The 17,329-nt window shown below is 38.9% G+C and overlaps 1 protein-coding gene across 2 annotated transcripts; it reads right to left on the bottom strand.

Annotated features, from left to right (window-relative positions):
- Window positions 1-794: 794 nt before the first annotated feature.
- On the bottom strand, window positions 795-17,286 carry Erp27 (endoplasmic reticulum protein 27). 2 transcript variants are annotated; one of them, XM_076852696.1, is made up of 7 exons: window positions 17,193-17,286; window positions 16,755-16,855; window positions 14,836-14,973; window positions 6,446-6,562; window positions 2,808-2,933; window positions 1,263-1,460; window positions 795-842 (listed from the first exon to the last, which is right to left on the bottom strand). In XM_076852696.1, exons 1-7 carry the CDS (start codon window positions 17,284-17,286, stop codon window positions 795-797), a joined length of 822 nt encoding a protein of 273 aa, XP_076708811.1. The 2 variants fall into 2 exon arrangements, with proteins under 2 accessions (XP_076708811.1, XP_076708812.1); XM_076852697.1 differs by lacking the exons at window positions 14,836-14,973; window positions 16,755-16,855; window positions 17,193-17,286 and adding an exon at window positions 9,484-9,513.
- Window positions 17,287-17,329: the final 43 nt, after the last annotated feature.

Raw genomic sequence — 17,329 nt, forward strand, 5'->3', positions numbered from 1 at the left:
CCACACACAGAGTGAACAGTAACACGCATGTGGCTTATGGCCCGCTGCTAAACTGTGAGCACAGAAGGGTGAGGGACACACGGCTCAGCTGGGCAGCTGGGTGTTTACAAAAGGTTCAGCCTGCAAAGAGATGCCAGTCTTCTCCTATAACATCATTGCCTTTATTTATTATACGGGTTGTTGATTTACATGGGGAATTGGGGATGCTAAACAAGCATAGAGTTTTCACATGGTCTGTTTATGCTGAATTCAGAAACTTGGGGACATCATTTAATGTCTGGCAAAAACACAATTTCAGAAGGGTGCTTAAAAACCATCCTTTTGTTTTTGGATAGTCAGAGAAAGACAGGCGCTTATGAAGGAAGGTTGAGTTTCAATCCTTAGACAACCTCCAAACAGCAGGAACTATGTTGTGTGGATCATGTGAAGTAGGCAAACTCAGTACTAATGATACATTAGAACAATTTCTCTCTAGGAATGTCTCTCCTTCATACAGGTGTCATAGGATTTCTAAAGCCGTCCACCATAGGTGGGCCTACACAGTATGAATGTGCAATAGCAAAATAGGTGAGTAACCAGAGAGTAAAGGGAATTTAAAAGAAAGAAGAAAAGTCAATGAGATTTTTAAGGAACAAAATGGAATAAATCCCCTCTCTCTCTCTCTCTCTCTCTCTCTCCATGTGTGGTTGGAAGTCCTAGTGAATGTGTTGTTTGATGTCCCTCAGGTTTAAATGGTCTGTTTTTGTGCAGCATAAAGTAAGTATGTGGTAATAAGTGGAAATACCAAGGAGAAGTCAGAGTTCCACTTTTGGAGTCTTTTCTTCTGATGTACGATTTTCTTTCTGAAAAACATCATAACACTGAAATTTAGATTTGGAGTTAATTCTTGCTTTAGGCTTAGAAAACTAGGCCATTTTGATTACTTTGGGAAGTGCTAAATCATTTTCAATTTTTATCTCATGAGCTCTTTTATACGGATTTTGATTCATTTCCCATTGATACCTTAAGCAAAATGGCAAAATTCCAAATTCAGCTCCTTTGAATATGCAATACTTTTCCAAAAATACTTTGTTAGTTCTATTCCCACAACTAGTTCTATTCCCATAACTGTTCCCATGAGCATCCCGATTCTGACCAGCATACACCCTCATATTTATTTGCTGTTGATCAGATTCAGTAGAGCCCAGAAATCTTATTCAACAAGCAATAAAAGGGTCAGAAGGAGAAAATGCAAACTGTTTTACCTGTACCCTCACACTTACCAACAATTTCCCTTCTAGAAATCCATCACAAAAGCTTTTCACATGCTCTACTGTAACTTCAGTTATAGGCAATGTATCCCACTGATCATCAAGAGTTCGGTAAATTGCCAAAGCTGGCAGCTGAGACTTCTTTAGTTTGAAAAATGATATCACCTTTTCATTTTCCTTCATTCCACTGTCCACCAGAACAAAGAGAATCTGCAGTTGAAGAAGTTTGAAAGAAAAAAGCTCTATCAGAGGTCCTGGGGATAAACAGATTCTTTGTAATTGTTGTCGTTTACACTGATTAAACTTATGGTGTCACGTAAGTTAAATATCAATTGAGTTAAAATAAATCGTTCATTATTTTGTGTTGCTTTAGTATTTTATTCCTTTGGTCAGATTTATTTAATTTTGAGCACATAGAATTGGAAGAGATTTTGTTGATTCTAAGGGAGGAAGTGGGGCCTACAGGTTAAAAGCAAAGAACAAATTTTAAATTTTACCTCTGGTATATTTAGTTGTGTGGCTTTTGGCTTATTATACAGCCTCTCTAGAACTCAGTTTTTTTTTGTTTTTTTGTTTGGGGGAAGTGTGGAGAGTAAATGAGGTGATGCATTTAATATTTTTAGTATAGCATTTGACAGATAGTGCTTAATAAATATTAACTATTTTACAATCACATTCCAAAACCCCTTGTGGATGCCTGAAGCCTCGGATAGTACTGAAATCTAGATACTACATTTCTTCCTATACATATATACTTATGATATAATAGCTAATTATAAACATTATAATAGCTAATTAGAACAATTCTAACAATATGCTATAGTGAAAGTTATTTCAAACTTATTATTTCTGAAAATGTCCAATATTTTTTGACCATGACTGACGATAGTGAAACTATGAAAAAGGGAGCTACTGTATATTGTTAGGTCAAACCTTCTATCCAAACTAGAAATCTTTATAATGCAATTGAGGATCATCTCATTCAGTTGCACTGAATGCTCCCAGTGTTAGGGAAGCTGCCTTCAGAAGGGCAACTTACTTTATTATCGGCTGATTGTCATGGTTAGAAAGGTCTCTAGCTGAGCAGCCTTGAAGTAGTTAAGTTTTATTGTTTTGGAGATATCAAGCAGAACTTCATGAAGGAGGAAAAAGGAAGAAATAAGTATTTCTTGGCTATCTAGTAGGTCCCAGGGCTTGACAGGTGTATATGTGGAGTAAATGTAAGGTCCATCCCAAACTCGATGAGAGTATTGGGGGGGTGTGTGTGTTAACAAATGGTGACTAGTAGGTGATTTTATTTTCTGTATCTTTATGTCTCTATTTTATCCCCATCTATCAATGCAGAAAAAATATCCTTAACCACTGTGGGAAACATGATTATATAAGCCTTTAATGTTATCAAACATAACATGTTTGATTTCAAATGATGCTAATTTTTATGACCCACTCTTTCTTGATTTCTGAAACATACTGGCTTTCCTTATTTAACTCTCTTTCCTAGCCCCATCTTTCTTCTGGTGCTATTTATTCAAATGTCATGCCCCATTTCCAACTTACCTTTCCCTGGAAGAGCCTAGCTGCCTTCCGGTATCTGTTCATATTCTCGGCATACTCTGGAGATGCTTTGCTTATCACCAGGAGAAGATGAATCTCAATCATGGTGTTAAATAGACCAAACCCAGTCTGGCAAGTGTGTTATAGTAGAAAGAGAGAAAGTGGGGAGGCATTAGTGTCAATCCAGTGAATGGTAACACAAATGCAATTGGCCTCCAAGATAGTTCTCAAAAATCTCCCCATCTGTTTTTTTTTTTTTCATGCATCAGTGTAGATCCCTCTTTCCCACACTGCATAGGTTGGATGGAGAAACCAAGAGGATATTGTAGAAATGACGGAGTGTGACTTTGAGGTCATAAAAAGTCATCATGAATTCTGCCTCGCTCTTCCCAATATCCCTCACTCTGAAGCAGCCATATGGACAGATTCACATGGCAACAGTGGGGACCAACTTGCCAGCCACATGAGTGAGCCCTCTTGAAAGAAAATCTTCCAGCTCTACTCAAGCCTTCCAATGACTGCAGACCTGGTCATTGGCTGCAAACTCACCAGAGATGCTAGAGCAGAAGCACCTAGCCAAGACACTCCCAGATGGTTGACCTACAGAATTAGCATGAGATAATCAACATTTACTGTCTCAAGCTAAAATTTTAGAGTAACCTGTTACATGAAATAGACAACAAATATGCCATGAAGTATATCAGTCGCTTTTTTTCAACTCCTTTTCATGTTGCAAAAGGAACACTTAAAATATGATTCTCGACTACAAATTATTCGAGCGTACTTATTGAATATTTATTATGTGCAAGGAACTGTCTTCAGCTTTTATTCTTATAATAACTAATTGAATCCCTAAGATCCTGGTTTTTCAAGTGAGAAGACTGAGACAGAGATGGATTAAATAGTTGTAAAAGTTACATAAATGGTGGCTTGGGATTCACATTAGGCAGTCAGGTGCTAGAGTCCAAACTGGCTGGATCACCTGACCGATAGAAAAACCCATGCAAATCAATTTAACCCCAAGTGTGGTGGATCCAGTCCACCTCAGGTCAACATGAAGGTGAGCTCTGCAGGAAACCAGAAGCATTGGCCTTGTTTGCTGATTGGCCATTCGGCATGAAGTTGTCAATGACTTAGGGGACTGGGAGAGCCACTAGCTGGATAAGAAGGGGAGAGGAAGGTGAAACTGTGCTATTGACACCATTCATTTCACTTTCCCAAAACTGTGTTGCAGATCTATTTTAAACAAACCCCATTGCTTTCTACCTCTCCTAAATATAGAAATCACTGCTATAAAAATCAACATGTGCATGATAAGAGATTGGCCTCAGGGGGCCAATAGGTGGACAAGGAAGGCCTATGGAGTTTTTATCCTAAAGACTTCTTGGCATTTTAGACAAGGTTCAAGATTTTACATTTGGGAGAACAGATGATCAATAATTGACTCTTGTTTTACTTGATTCTTTTAGTTAAATGCATGTGCATCCAACTTCCTAAAGCAGAGATGGAGGATAATTTTTGGAAAGAGTCAAGAAAAAAAGTGGAGTCAATCCTGTCTTAGCAGAAGGGATTGGACAACAGAGGTGATTAGTGGAATCTGTGATTAGTGGCACAGCCTGGTTTTTCACCTTGAAGCCATCCACATGTTATTAAAAGTGCATGTCAGGCCAAAGGCATGGCTGTGATTTTCTGCCCTTGGTTACTGGTGCAAACTTCTGCATTATCAGCTGAAGAGAAATAGCTGTAGAAGAATGGGTAGCTTTCCAAATGAGAAAAAAAAATTTTTTTTTGAGAAAAAAGTCACAATAAAAATTGAACTTGTTCCTATAAAGAAATTCTTTCCTAATTTCTTCTTGAGGTGATTAGCCTCCAGTAATGGGGAACTTTAAAAAGTTACATTATTACTATGCAAGGTGAGAGCTGGACCAGGCTGAGAGCTCAGGCAGGCCAATCCTTGCCCTGCCCTGGCTGCCCTGCTGTGGCTGGGCAGGATACGAGCAGGCTGGAGCCATTTACCTTGGAAGTGAAAGATCACTTTTCTGGGCCTCTGTGCACCCCTTTTAGCTGAATAGACACACAATCAGAATGACCTAGGCTAAGAATGTGTTCTTCATTATTGCTGCTGACACTGTGATATGTGTGTGTGTGTGTGTGTGTGTGTGTGTGCGCGCGTGTGTGTTTGGAATCTTGGTCAAAGTGGAAATGGAGTCAACACTCTCTAAAGATGGTGTGAGAAGTGGATGTGATTTTAGTCAACAGGAAAAGGGGTGTTTCCTCCTGTGTGGAGCAGAAGAAAAACCACAGAATGCACTCAAACAGACCCAGCACGAAAAACAGGGTAAGTGCAGAGGCTGTCTCTGAAGTTCAAGTTACTAACCTAATGGCTCTAGGAGGTTACTTAGCTTCTCTGAACTCCCACTTCCTGTATTATAAAATGGAAATAGACAAGATGAGCTAATGTTCTGCCTTAAATTATGTCTTTTTAATTTACTCATTGTGTGACATTTGGTAATGTCACTTGGGTCTTGAATGTTCTCCTCTACAAAATGAGTGTAATAATTTCCTCCCTTTCACCTTAAACAATCAATTAAATGATTAAATAAGAATTAAGGGAGGATTAAATGAGAAAATGAGTATGAAAGGGCTTTGTAAGTTCTGAAAAAACATAACGTGTGCATTAGGTGTTGTTTCTAGAGTATGCCTAGCACTTCTAAGTTGATGTAGGTCACTAGAAAATGAAAGGCAGGACATGTAAGATAACTGGATAAGCTGTAGAGTGTAAGAAGGCCAGAGGATGATCTAGAGGGTAGGTTGACACTTTTCTTCATATTGCTTGCAGCATGTGACATCAGAGGAGGACAAACCTGGATGCTGAGGCCCCTGAAGATTCAGACAATGCTAGACAAAATGCAGTTAGCATGTGGTGCCAGACCAGGAAATGTTAGTGTCCATAAAGAGGTACACACAGAAAATAGGAATAGATGTTTGAAAATTTTATGTTGCTCTGGCATGCGAATATGTGCTCAGTGAGCTTATTTGTTTATTTTTCTTTTTTGAGACTTGGTTTGGCCAACCTACCTGAGCTAGCTTCAAACTTGAGATCCTCCCTGCCTCAGCCTACTGAGCAGGTGGGATTACAGGTGTGCAACACCATGCCCAACTAATCGGCCTTATTTTTTAAAGTGCATTTGTCTAATAACTTACTTTTATTTTATTTTATAAAAATATGGATCACCAGTGCTTTAGGGGGAAAAAAATCAACCTTCTGAATGAATTGGAATCTAATTCAAGAAATGTGATCTACAGCGTTGATCAGGGCATGGTGGCAGCAAAACTCAGAAGGTTTTTGAATCAGTCATCTTAACTTTGCAATTTGGTTCTCTTTCTTATTAGTTGTGTGATAAAACATTTGACTTTTCTGTCTCTGTTTCTCTTTGTTAAATAGGGAAAAGTCCATCAGTCCTGAAAGGTTACAGAATGAATGTTAATATAAACAACATACTAGGTTTTCAATTAAGGATGGTTACTTTACATTCCTGGTTAAAAAAGCAGAGCTCTGGGAGGAAAGGGTCTCAGCAATGAAGACAAGTGCCCTCCCTGAAACGAGAGTTTAGGGGGCTGGCCCTAGGGACGTCGTTTACCTTAGTGTTGTATTCTGTCACCAAGCGCAGGCTGTTGGTCTCAATGAAAAGGCTTAATTTGGCAGCTTCCATGTTTTCAACCTCTTCACCCTCTAACTTCAACTGTTCATTATCCACCTGGGAAGCACAAAGAAGGATCCGGTTGTCACCATTTTATCTTTTTTTTCAATAATTGCTAAATATTCTTAGACCACTATGAAACAAGCCTCCAGTAAAACTTCAAAGACAGACAGAAAAGTGAGTCAGGAGGGTTTTCTGCCCTTGAGCGACATGTTTCTTTTTTAAAGATTATTTTTATGTAATGCAATTACTGATATATTTAATTATGAATTTTCCATTGGTTCTGCCTGTTCCAAATTCTACTTTTCTTCGTTTCTGGCTCAGTTTTGAATTGACTGAATTTATATTATCTGCCCCCCCCCCCATTTTTTTTTTTTTTTTTGGTTTAGAAGCCACACAAGTTTTAATTATTCCTTTAGGGATTACTGGCATGCATTATACAACATGAATTTTTACATATTAGAATCTAATATTAATTGGCTATTCCATCCTTATCTTGACTTTAGAACATTCTCATAATATGGTTTATCTTCTGACTTCCTTTCCTGACCCCATGGTTGGACTTACAGATGCTTGTTTTGTGTTTGAATTATAAATCTCACAAGACATCATCATTATTATTATGTAGTTTACACTTAAATTTATGCACATATTTACATTTTAGTGTTTCATCATTCATTCCTGCATTTTTAAGCTTCTACATGGGATGTTTCACCCCTCTGCCTAGAGAAAACCTTTTAGTATTTTCTTTAATATCAATTAACTCTTGGGTGACAAATTCTCTCAGTTTGGTTGTTTAACATGTGATTTATTTCAAGTTCGTTTTTGAAGTCTGTTTTTGCTGGTGTTATAATTCCAAGTTGACATTTATTTCCCTTTGTGTTTGAAACAATGTAATGCTCAATATTTTGTGTTATATTATTTCTGGTGAAAAATCAGCTGTGACCTATTTCTGTCCTTTCGAGATTACTTTGAGGGTAGTCTTTTTTCTCTAGTTTAAGATTTTCTTTTCTTTTGAGATTTGGATATTATACTAGGGCATGGCTAAGGGTGGATCATACACATTTCATGTGTATACAGTTGTATGTGTACAAGTGTTTGTGTGCATTTTTTCATGATCACCCTAGTCTAGTTTCGAGGATAGAGATGATTTGTGTCTGTGCTCTACTGAAGTCCATGTGAGGGCTGATGTGCTTCTCTGATTTATCCTGGCATTAGGTATAGTTTTGGGGATGCAAAGGAGATACTAAGGATGTTTTACTAGATTTACTTCCAACTTCCCCTGTGGGGCCTGCACACCAACATTTATTCTGTTGTCCTTTTGAGAATCTCTCAAAAATGTTGATAAATGTCTCATCCTTTAGACTGTTTTTTTTTTCCCCTAGAACTAGAAAAAGCCCCCAAGATGAAAAGCTGTACCCAGTGTTCTTAGTTTCCATCTTCTAGACCTTGGTCTAGACATTTTCCCTTCTTTTACGATAACCTAGTTGTAAAAACTTATCTAGCTACCTGGGCCATTTCCTCAGCTTTGTATTTTAGTGTTCCACTATCTTCAGTGCCATTGTTTGGATCTGGAATGTCCCCTGAAGGTCCCTGTATTGAGAGCTTGATTGTCAGCCTGTAGTGCTATGCGGGGGTGGGGTGGGGGTGGGGGGGTAGTTGAACCTTTAGAAGTTGAGGTCTGGTATAAAAAGCTAGTCACTGGGGGCATGGCCTTGAATAGAATATTTCCCCCTGGACCCTGCTTCTCTCTGCTTCCCAGCCACCATCTCTGCTCCATCACATGCTCCCTGCCATGATGTGCTGCCTTGCCTCAGGCCCCAAAACAGTAGGTTAATTGATCATGAACTGAAACATCTGCAATTATGAGCCCAAATAAACCTTTACCCTTATTAAGTTGAATATCTTAGGCATTTTGTTGCAGTGACAGAAAGCTGACCAACACAGGTACATTAAAAGATAAACTTCATAATTCTAGTTCTGGTTTCCAGAATTTCCATTATCTTCCCTCAGTCTACTTCTGCCCATAACAACATAAGATAATGCTTCCATTGCCCATAGCAACTATACCTATAGATTAAAATCACCAGTGTCAGCCTCTGAACAATTTTGTGCATCTCCTAAAAGAGCTTGGGTTGCTTTGGAGATCCCTGGGCACCTCTTTACCCCTTTCCTCTTCATCTGTTATTTTCTATGATCTCGACCCAATCCGATCTTGCCTTAGTTGAAAATCACCTTTTATCCCTAAGATACTTTTTCTCAGTCTACCCAACAAAATCAGAGACAAATCTCACTTTAGTTTATGTAGGAGAGAATTCAGGGAAAGGGAAATTTAAGTCCCTACATAGTAAGAATCCAAGATTGATTCTTATTGTCATACTGGTGATGATTCTTATTTTCTATTTTTCATTTCTTTTATTTAAGATGATTCTCAATTGGGCTAATTAAAGGCAATATAAACTTCTGAGAAGCTCAATGCTCTGGTTAAAATTACCTATAGGGCTAATTTTATTAATCCTGGATATAATGTAGTCATTCTCATAACCCATTTGTTCTAGAATTATTCATTGAGCACCTGCTATACGTTTGGCATGCAGGCTCAGATTGCCGCCATTCACTTAGAAGACCAATTAAGTGCTCTTTATTTTAAGACCTTTGTGCAATTTAAGTTTATGAAATAAATACTACAGAAAACGTACTTATTTCTAAAAATGATTTTGAAAAAAGTCATCCAAACCACAGAATATTTTAAAATGTGAAGTCTCTGTATATATAACTGTTTTAAAATTCACAAAGTTCTAAGTAGACTACTTGGGAAAGAAAGAAAAAAGCAAGAGAAAAAGTCTGAGGTGGAGACCTTACCCAAATTTCTACCCCCATCCCTACCCTGAATTATTAAGAAAGAGTGAAGAAATAAAATGAACACGCAGAAAACACGGGACATCTGAGGCTCTTCTGGATCTTTAAGCTGCTGAAGCCCGGATTGCCAGCTGGCCTGTCTCCTTCATACTTAAGACTTTGCTATTGCAACCACCCAAATCATCATTATTACAAAAACAATCAGGGCCCTTTTAATATCAAATATGTCTAAATGCTTCCTGATTATTTTTCTAGGAAATCTTAGGCCTGGTGCCTGAGCCCCAGCTGACCTAGCTGTGGGGTGGGCCAGGAGTCCCCTCCCACTCCTTTTCCAGGCAGTACTTCTCATTTCCCAGAACAGGGAGAACAGGAAGCCATGGTTACTCCAGGTGTTTCTGGACCTAAGGAATGCAGTACTGGGAGGCAGAGGAGGTGAATTGATGATAACATTCCCTAAGCAGAGAAGGAGGTTTAATAAGAGCCACCTTCCCGCAGTCTCTTGGGTTTGTCGTGCCTCTTTTAACAAAACGTGTCCAATTACTGCATTATTTTTTAAACTAATAAACTCTGGAACATTTATGTGTAGGGTTACTGGAAACAACATTCGAGCAAAAAATCTGCCTTCTGTGAAGATAATTATTTGCATAATTCACTGGAAAGAAAATCTGACCCTGGAAGAACCAAGAACATTTTTTAAAAAATATACTTCTCCAGTGTTTGGAAAGAGTTTTACTTAAGATATCCTATTATTTTTTCTTCACAAGGAAAGAGATATCAGAATAAAAGCAGAGCAGTAAAATGGGAAGGTTTCCACCTAAGCTTCCCCCCTGGATTATCTGAAGGAGATGTTTTTGTTTTGTTTTACATATTATATCATCAATTGTTCCTTTCCTGTTTTTTACTATTCCAGTAACATTTGTTTGAATTCCTTTGGATTTCTCTGACAACACAGCTTTTCAGAAAATGTATTAAAAATCATCTTAGATTACACTCAGTTAAATACCAAGGTATTAAATACCTTGGGTGGCAGTGAAAAATCATTTGTTAAACAGTTGCCCTCATGCCCCTAGGTTTGTTTTCCTAAGCTGCTCATCTTACTGCTAATGCATATTTTAGAAAAAATGTTTTAATAACTTGACATATATTGCTTCATGAATTTCTTATCAATTTATTTTTATGCACTGGTTCCTTCTGATTCTCTTTGCCTGGTAAGTTACATTTCTTATAATAGGCACCCAATAAATAACTGCAAAAGGAATAGAGAATGACTTACTGTGCTTCTTTTACTATCCTACTGGGTCAAAGTTAGGCTAATTATATTTTTAAAAATAGAAGTGACTGAGAAGACCCAAAGCAGGGGAAGCATTCAAATAATACCCAAAGTTCCATTTTAGGACAGATTCATTCACCCCAGGGATTTCATCTGTGTTCAGGAAACAGTAAGAATCCTTTGGGAGAATGTAGAGGTCTCTCTGTTGTCACACAAAAGGCAGACTGTGGCCCCCAACAGCCCTGTCATGATATATGGCTCAATATTGTTTCCTGAATTTTACTGAAAGTAAAAGCATTCATCTAAGTCAGCCCTTTTTGGAGAATGATATGTTCCATAAATACAGCTTATTCTGGCCTTTTATCTCTCCTATATCTTAATCATCCAGTAATATCATTAGTTTTTCATTTAATCATGATTTCAGCTTATCTTTAAATATGTTCTTCTAATTGCAAATGCTGTAAGTCTAAGTTCTGAAATTTATTTACCAAAATATATAAAACCTAGATTAAATCTTGAGATATAATCCTGGCTTTCGATTGATTAGTGACACAGGAATAGGAGAATGGTTTAGGAGAAAGTAGTTAAAAAGAAAGGTATGTGTTATAGAATAAGGGACATTAGAGTAGACAGAATCTAGTGTGAAAATGAAGGTTTTCTTTAGGGTTAAGTGCTTTAGAAAGCCTTGATAGCATAATAGAAATGATATGATTTGAGATCAACAGTGCTGGGTTTGGAATCAGACATCTATTACTTTCTAGTTTTGAAACTTTAGATAATTGAATTGATTTCAGAGCTCTCTTTTTCTTACTGTAAATGTAGGGATAACAATCTTTTCATCAAATGTTTGTGAGAATTGTAATAGAACCAATCATAGATTAGACACACACACACACATACACACACACACACACACACACAACTAGCAAACAACTAAAACATAACAAACTGTGGATCTAAGATGAATGAAAGTACCAGAAAATTTGTGATAGGTTTATATTTCCCAAATCCTAAAATTTTAAAAAAAGTTATTCTAAATTCCTGACCAATAATCCTTTAAAAATGTGTACTAAACTTTTGAAAGAATAAACTGAGAAAGTACTGTATATCTAAAAGCTGGCACCACATAAGTCGAGCCTCTCCCAGGCTCGCCAGTGAAGTGCGCAGGAACCACTGTGTTGTTTTTTGGTATGGCACATAAATAATTGGGTCCACAGAGGTCTCAGGAGTTCATCTGGAGTAGGTCCATCACTAGTGGTAAACAAAAAACAGATGCTAGGGAGGAGTGAAAACCTCTGAGAAGTCATCAAGGGGCTTTACAAAGACTAAGTTGTAAACAGAGCTCATGTTCCTGTTAAAGAGTGTGGAGCCTGGAGAGCAGTTGGAAGCAACACCTGTGTTTTTCTTCCCGGTGGGTGTATCTTATGAAGGCCCTTAATTCAGGCCTTCTTAAGATCTACAAACAAAAAACTGGGGAAGGTGAGCCTGTGGAACTGAAGCTGATGAGGACTTTTGCATTGAAGGATGACTCTCAATGGTTCAATGGCAATGGGCAAGACATCTGCCTCACCGTCCATGTCTGCCTTAACAACGTTTTTCACAATAAGGCTGGGTTTCATTCTGTTTCTCCATAGTGAAAATATAGACTAGAAACTATCGTGCAAGTGGGAAAGGGTGGCTCAAAGGTGCTCTTGTAGCCTCAGACGTACTTTGGGAGGTGAGTTTGGTTTCTCAAATGCTTCTTGGTACCTTTTAGGTGTTATGGACCTGTGGACGTGGAATACAAAGAGGAGACATAGAGTGGTAAATGGAAATAGAGATATGGATATACAGAGGAATGCTTAGGCTGATTTGGGGATTCCAGAGAGGCTCTCTGAAGGACAAGATGCCTGAACTGATTAACTTGAAGTATGAGGAGGAGACAGCAGGGTGACGCCCTGGGAAAGGGAGTCCTTGAACTAGAAACATTCTGGGCAGAGGGGACTGGATAATCATCATGTGTACAGTTGGAGACTAAGAAAATAAATGTCAGGATGGAAAACTGCTAGAAAAGGGACTAGAAAAGCAGGTGGTGGCTCCGTCATAAGAGACCATAGGTAACATTGAATATCTTGCAAAAAGTGGGAAATGTTGAAGAAGTTTTAAGAGAGGAATGCCTTGGTCAAATTTCCATCTTAAATATGCCATAGTGGTACCAGTCTTGAAAATGGATATGAAGCAGTAAAAGGAGATCAGTTAAGAAGCAATTACAATCACAATGAAAATGATGCTTAGAGCCTAAAATGGGAATGAAGTAGGAAGAGTGGAGTAATATAGATTCAAGATAGGAGGAGCAATTGGCAAAAGAGAGAGAATGAATGAACATAATCATTCAATAACATAGTGTATTCGATGGGGGAAAATGATTTAGCAGGTGTAGACAATAAATTCAATTTTGAGCATGTCAAGAGTATAGTGCTTAGGATGATATAAAATGGTTACCTCCAACAAGCATTTGAATCATGAGAGAAGTCCAGGTCATAGGTAAAATACCCCAAATCCTCAGCAAACACATCATGGTCAAATATGAATTAGTTTGTTTAAGGAGAACATAGACATGCATTAACTGATTCACTAATACGCTCATGCTCTACAAATATCTCACAAGCACCTGCTCCCAGTGCTGCCACATGGCAGACACTATTTTAGGCTCTGTGGATTCAGAAATGAACAGACCATCTCTTGCCTTCACTGAGCACAGATTCCATAACCTAGACTGAGAAGAGCATTGGGTCAGGAAGTAGTATAGGTAGAGGAAGAGAGGGCTCAGGAAGACTAAGAGAAGTGGGCTCCTAGAAGTCAAGAAAGGAGAGAACACTGAAGACAATATCAACCAACACTATCTATATGGCAGAAATGTTGAGCAAAATAAGACTGAAAAAGCATTTTTGCTTGGCCGCACAGAGGCTGTGCTGACCTGGGTGAATATAGCTTTCCTGGAGCCATGGGGCATATACTACATAACAGTGCCCAGCTGAAAGGAAGTCTGAGACACTGAATATAACATACTCTTAAAGGAAATTTGAATGAGAAGTGACCATGAGAAAGAAAAGATGGCAGCCACATGGAGAGAAGGGCATTTGGTTCAGAAATCTTGAAAGCTCTATCCTGGGCTCTTGTTCTCATTTTCAGCATACTCTTGACATCTTTACTTTGACATTTCACCAGGTATTAAAAGTCAACAACCAACTAAAGCAGTAATAATCCCTATTTCTGCATATGCTCTCACTATTCCTGGACATCCTGGCTTTAAACTTTACCCTCTTTCTGTAATTTTGATGTCTGTTATTTGCTGATCATTTACTTAATCTAATTATCTAGTCATCAATCTGCTTTTCTTTAATTTTGACCTCTCTACAGACCCTTAATACCTACCAAAATCTCTCTCTTTTTATGCCTACTAATTCATCCCACCCATCATTTCTATAACAATCTTGCTAAAACACATTCCTATTCAGGTTACTCCTATGATCTAAACATTTTGGGGCTTTACGGTGCCAACCAAATTTAGTATAACCAAATTAAATGGTGTTCTAATTTCTCCACAGTATGTGTTTAATCAGTCTTCTCTATTTTGTATTACTTTCTGCCTAACATGTACCCTGAAATCCAGTCAAATTGGCCTGGTCATTGATTTCTAATTAAATTCGATTATTTCCCCCTTGGCCATATGAGTTTTTATCTCTCCTTGACATCCCAGTCCAGTGCTCTTCTTCATATTTTTTTTTCCAGAATTCCCAGTTTTTGTCCCTTGAAGCTTGTAACACTTTATAGTCACACTATTTACATTGAATACTTGAGTATTGCTTATAATCTGTACTTTCTGATCTATGAAAGCAAAGATCTTTCTCCTTTTAATTTATAGATGAAATGAATTGAAGCTAAAAAGTGCTAAGTGAGTTGCCCAGCATCTGGTGGCCGGTGAGCCACCAAGCAGCTCTACAGAGTCCTGTTTCCCGATTCTCACTTGAGTCTTCTTTCCACTTCACCACAGCACCTGTTTGGCAACTCTTGGTTGAGTCACCATCCTTGTCAACAATGTCCCTGAATTTGGCACCAGCATTAGTGTTAAAGACATAGAGTTCTTTCCAGTCCCACAAGTTTATGAGTCCACAACCTGAACAAAACTTGGGAGGAGGCTCTGGTTGTCTACCCAACTTACCAGACGAAAGAGGGAAATGGAGTTCCTGGTGATGTTGTAGTGCGCCAGGACCTCAGAGTCATTGCTGATTCCAAATGACACGTCTTGGAATTTTTGCACCATGCTATGGAATACAGACACTACTGGTACTTCTAGATCCTAAAAACAAGAGGAAAAATAATGCATAGGGATTATTTTGGAAGGAGAGAGAAAAAGAATAGAGAAGCAATATGCTCACTCAAACCAGAAGTCATAGAATTAATTTAGTGTCTAGCGAAAAAAATTATCCTCTAGAACATAGGCTAAATTTGCAGTGGCATTTTGAGTTTTCCAGGATATGGAAATTAATAGGTTACTACTAAAATTGTGGCTAAGCCTGGGATTTTTGTCTGCTCTTATCATAGAGCTGAAGTTTATTAGTAGTCAAAAGGCTTCAAAATCAGAGGCCTGTGGAATTAGGCTATACTGACATTGATCATTTAAGGAGATAAATGTTTTGGGGACTATTTGTGGAGGAAAGAGGAAATGCAAAAATAAGAAATAGGTGCTATCAAAGGGGCCAAAAAAAGAATGAGTAAAAGAAATGAGAATGGAAGCTTAGAAATTTCATTAAGAATGGTTTGTGTAGGATATGGGACAACAGGTCCCTCTTTTCAAACCTCTTTCCTGAGCATGAAGCTGTGTGCTTTCCTGAGCTTTGTGCATGAAGATACTTTTCATGTGTCCAGCTCTGCAACCCAGAGGTCAGGGAGCAGGGAGGTCACTTCTGAGTGTTGAAATGGGCATCATTTCCCTGCTGCCACACAATGTTTGCCCATAGCAGCTCCAGGTGATGAACAGGTATGAGTGTGTTCTACCCTGCATCTCCCTTGGCTGAAGGTGATATGCAAGGAGAAAGAAGATGGCTAACTTAGCATTTGGGTTCAAGTACAGGGAGTTGGTAGCTTGCTCTTCTGAAAGGCCAACTACAGTTTGGTAGAGGCTATGAACACTTGTTCACCCAGGCTTCTTCCTCTTTTGTGATCTGCTCTTTCAGATGGAATTGCTCGAGGATCCAATGATGGCCTCTGGTGGCTGTTTAAGTCATTGCACACTCTTCCAGTTCACGCTTGCCCTTTCCTATCTTTCTGAGGATGGCTGTTTTGTCTACATCTCTCTCACTACTTGGAAACTGCTCCTTGTCTTCCTTCCACAATGCTTCTCCTCACAGCTGCTCCCGGCTGTGTACACCACTGACAGGGTAACCCTGAGTTGGGATCAACGAGTGGAAATAGGCAAGAAGGTCTGTAGTGAGGAGAGTAGGGGCGGGATCAGCTGTGGGAATTGCCAGATGCCACCACCAGAGATAAAGGGAGAATGCTGGAAAGATGCCCTCTCATTTATGGCTGCTTTGGTTGGTCAAGCAGCCAATCTGGAAGATGGAGGTTAATACCTTCAGTATATCAAAGTCATCATTTTTCAATATTTCAGAGAAGGCAGAGACAAGGAAGAATGAGGGTCTACCTAGGGAAAGATTTTAGACAGAGGTAGCTAACACTTTGGAGCTTTGGCACACATATAGAAAGTGTCGCCTGTATTATAAAAGGTTTATGCTTGCTTCTGCCTGTTTATAGGGTGCTATGAGAGAATAGACAAGGGCATTTAGAACAAGAGCAGGGTTTGCTTCAGGTTTTCTTCCTGCAGATACTAACTTAGTTTCCAAGTATCTGGGGACAAGGAGATCCAACCAACAGACTCAGAACTCTTGAAGCAAGTATGAGAGAGACCTAATGTGGAGACTGGGAATACTGTAAAATTAAAAAGTCTGAATTGATAAGCCGACTCTGAGCCCCACTACTTCTAAGGAATTGTCATCTGGACAAGAGGCCACCACCATGGCTCCCTGGAGGAAACAGTTGCCTGGCTCATGGGGACACAGCAAGTGCAAAATGTCGACAAACCTGGAAGAAGCCTATGATGGCCACCTCAGCAGAAGAGATGAATTCCTTGGCAGCTGGGACATCTGTGAGCCACACAGGTCCCTGGGCAGTACCAGGACCATCTAGAGAGAGAAGCAAAAGATGTCTGGATTGTGAGGTAAAGAAGCAGCTCTATAAGTGCATCTCATATAAGGCCAAGGAGATTGGAATTTCTTGGAAAGCTATTACCATTCCAAGGCTTTAAAAAAAAAATCTAACATATGGAAGTCCCCTTATGGTCACTCTCTGAAGGATTCTGTTAAACTTCTCTTTGCAAGGCAACGCACATCTTTATCATTTTTATCCAGCGTATTTTTGGAAAATTTTCCAGGTTTAGAAGGAAAGTACCCAGAGAACTATCACACTCCCCTCCCTTCCAAAATTTTTCCCTTAAGGTCATGAAAGTGCTTTCCATTTTACCTGAGGACTCTTCAACTTCTCCAGCAACTTCTGGGGCCAGTTCACATGTGAGGAGAAATAAGAGTAATAGGCACCTGGAGCAACTGGCTTTCATTGTTCTTCTCCTGCTCCAACCCTGGACTCTGTATTTGGGGATG

The sequence above is a fragment of the Callospermophilus lateralis genome, chromosome 4 (assembly GCF_048772815.1).
Source record: "Callospermophilus lateralis isolate mCalLat2 chromosome 4, mCalLat2.hap1, whole genome shotgun sequence".
Taxonomy (NCBI): Eukaryota; Metazoa; Chordata; class Mammalia; order Rodentia; family Sciuridae; genus Callospermophilus; species Callospermophilus lateralis.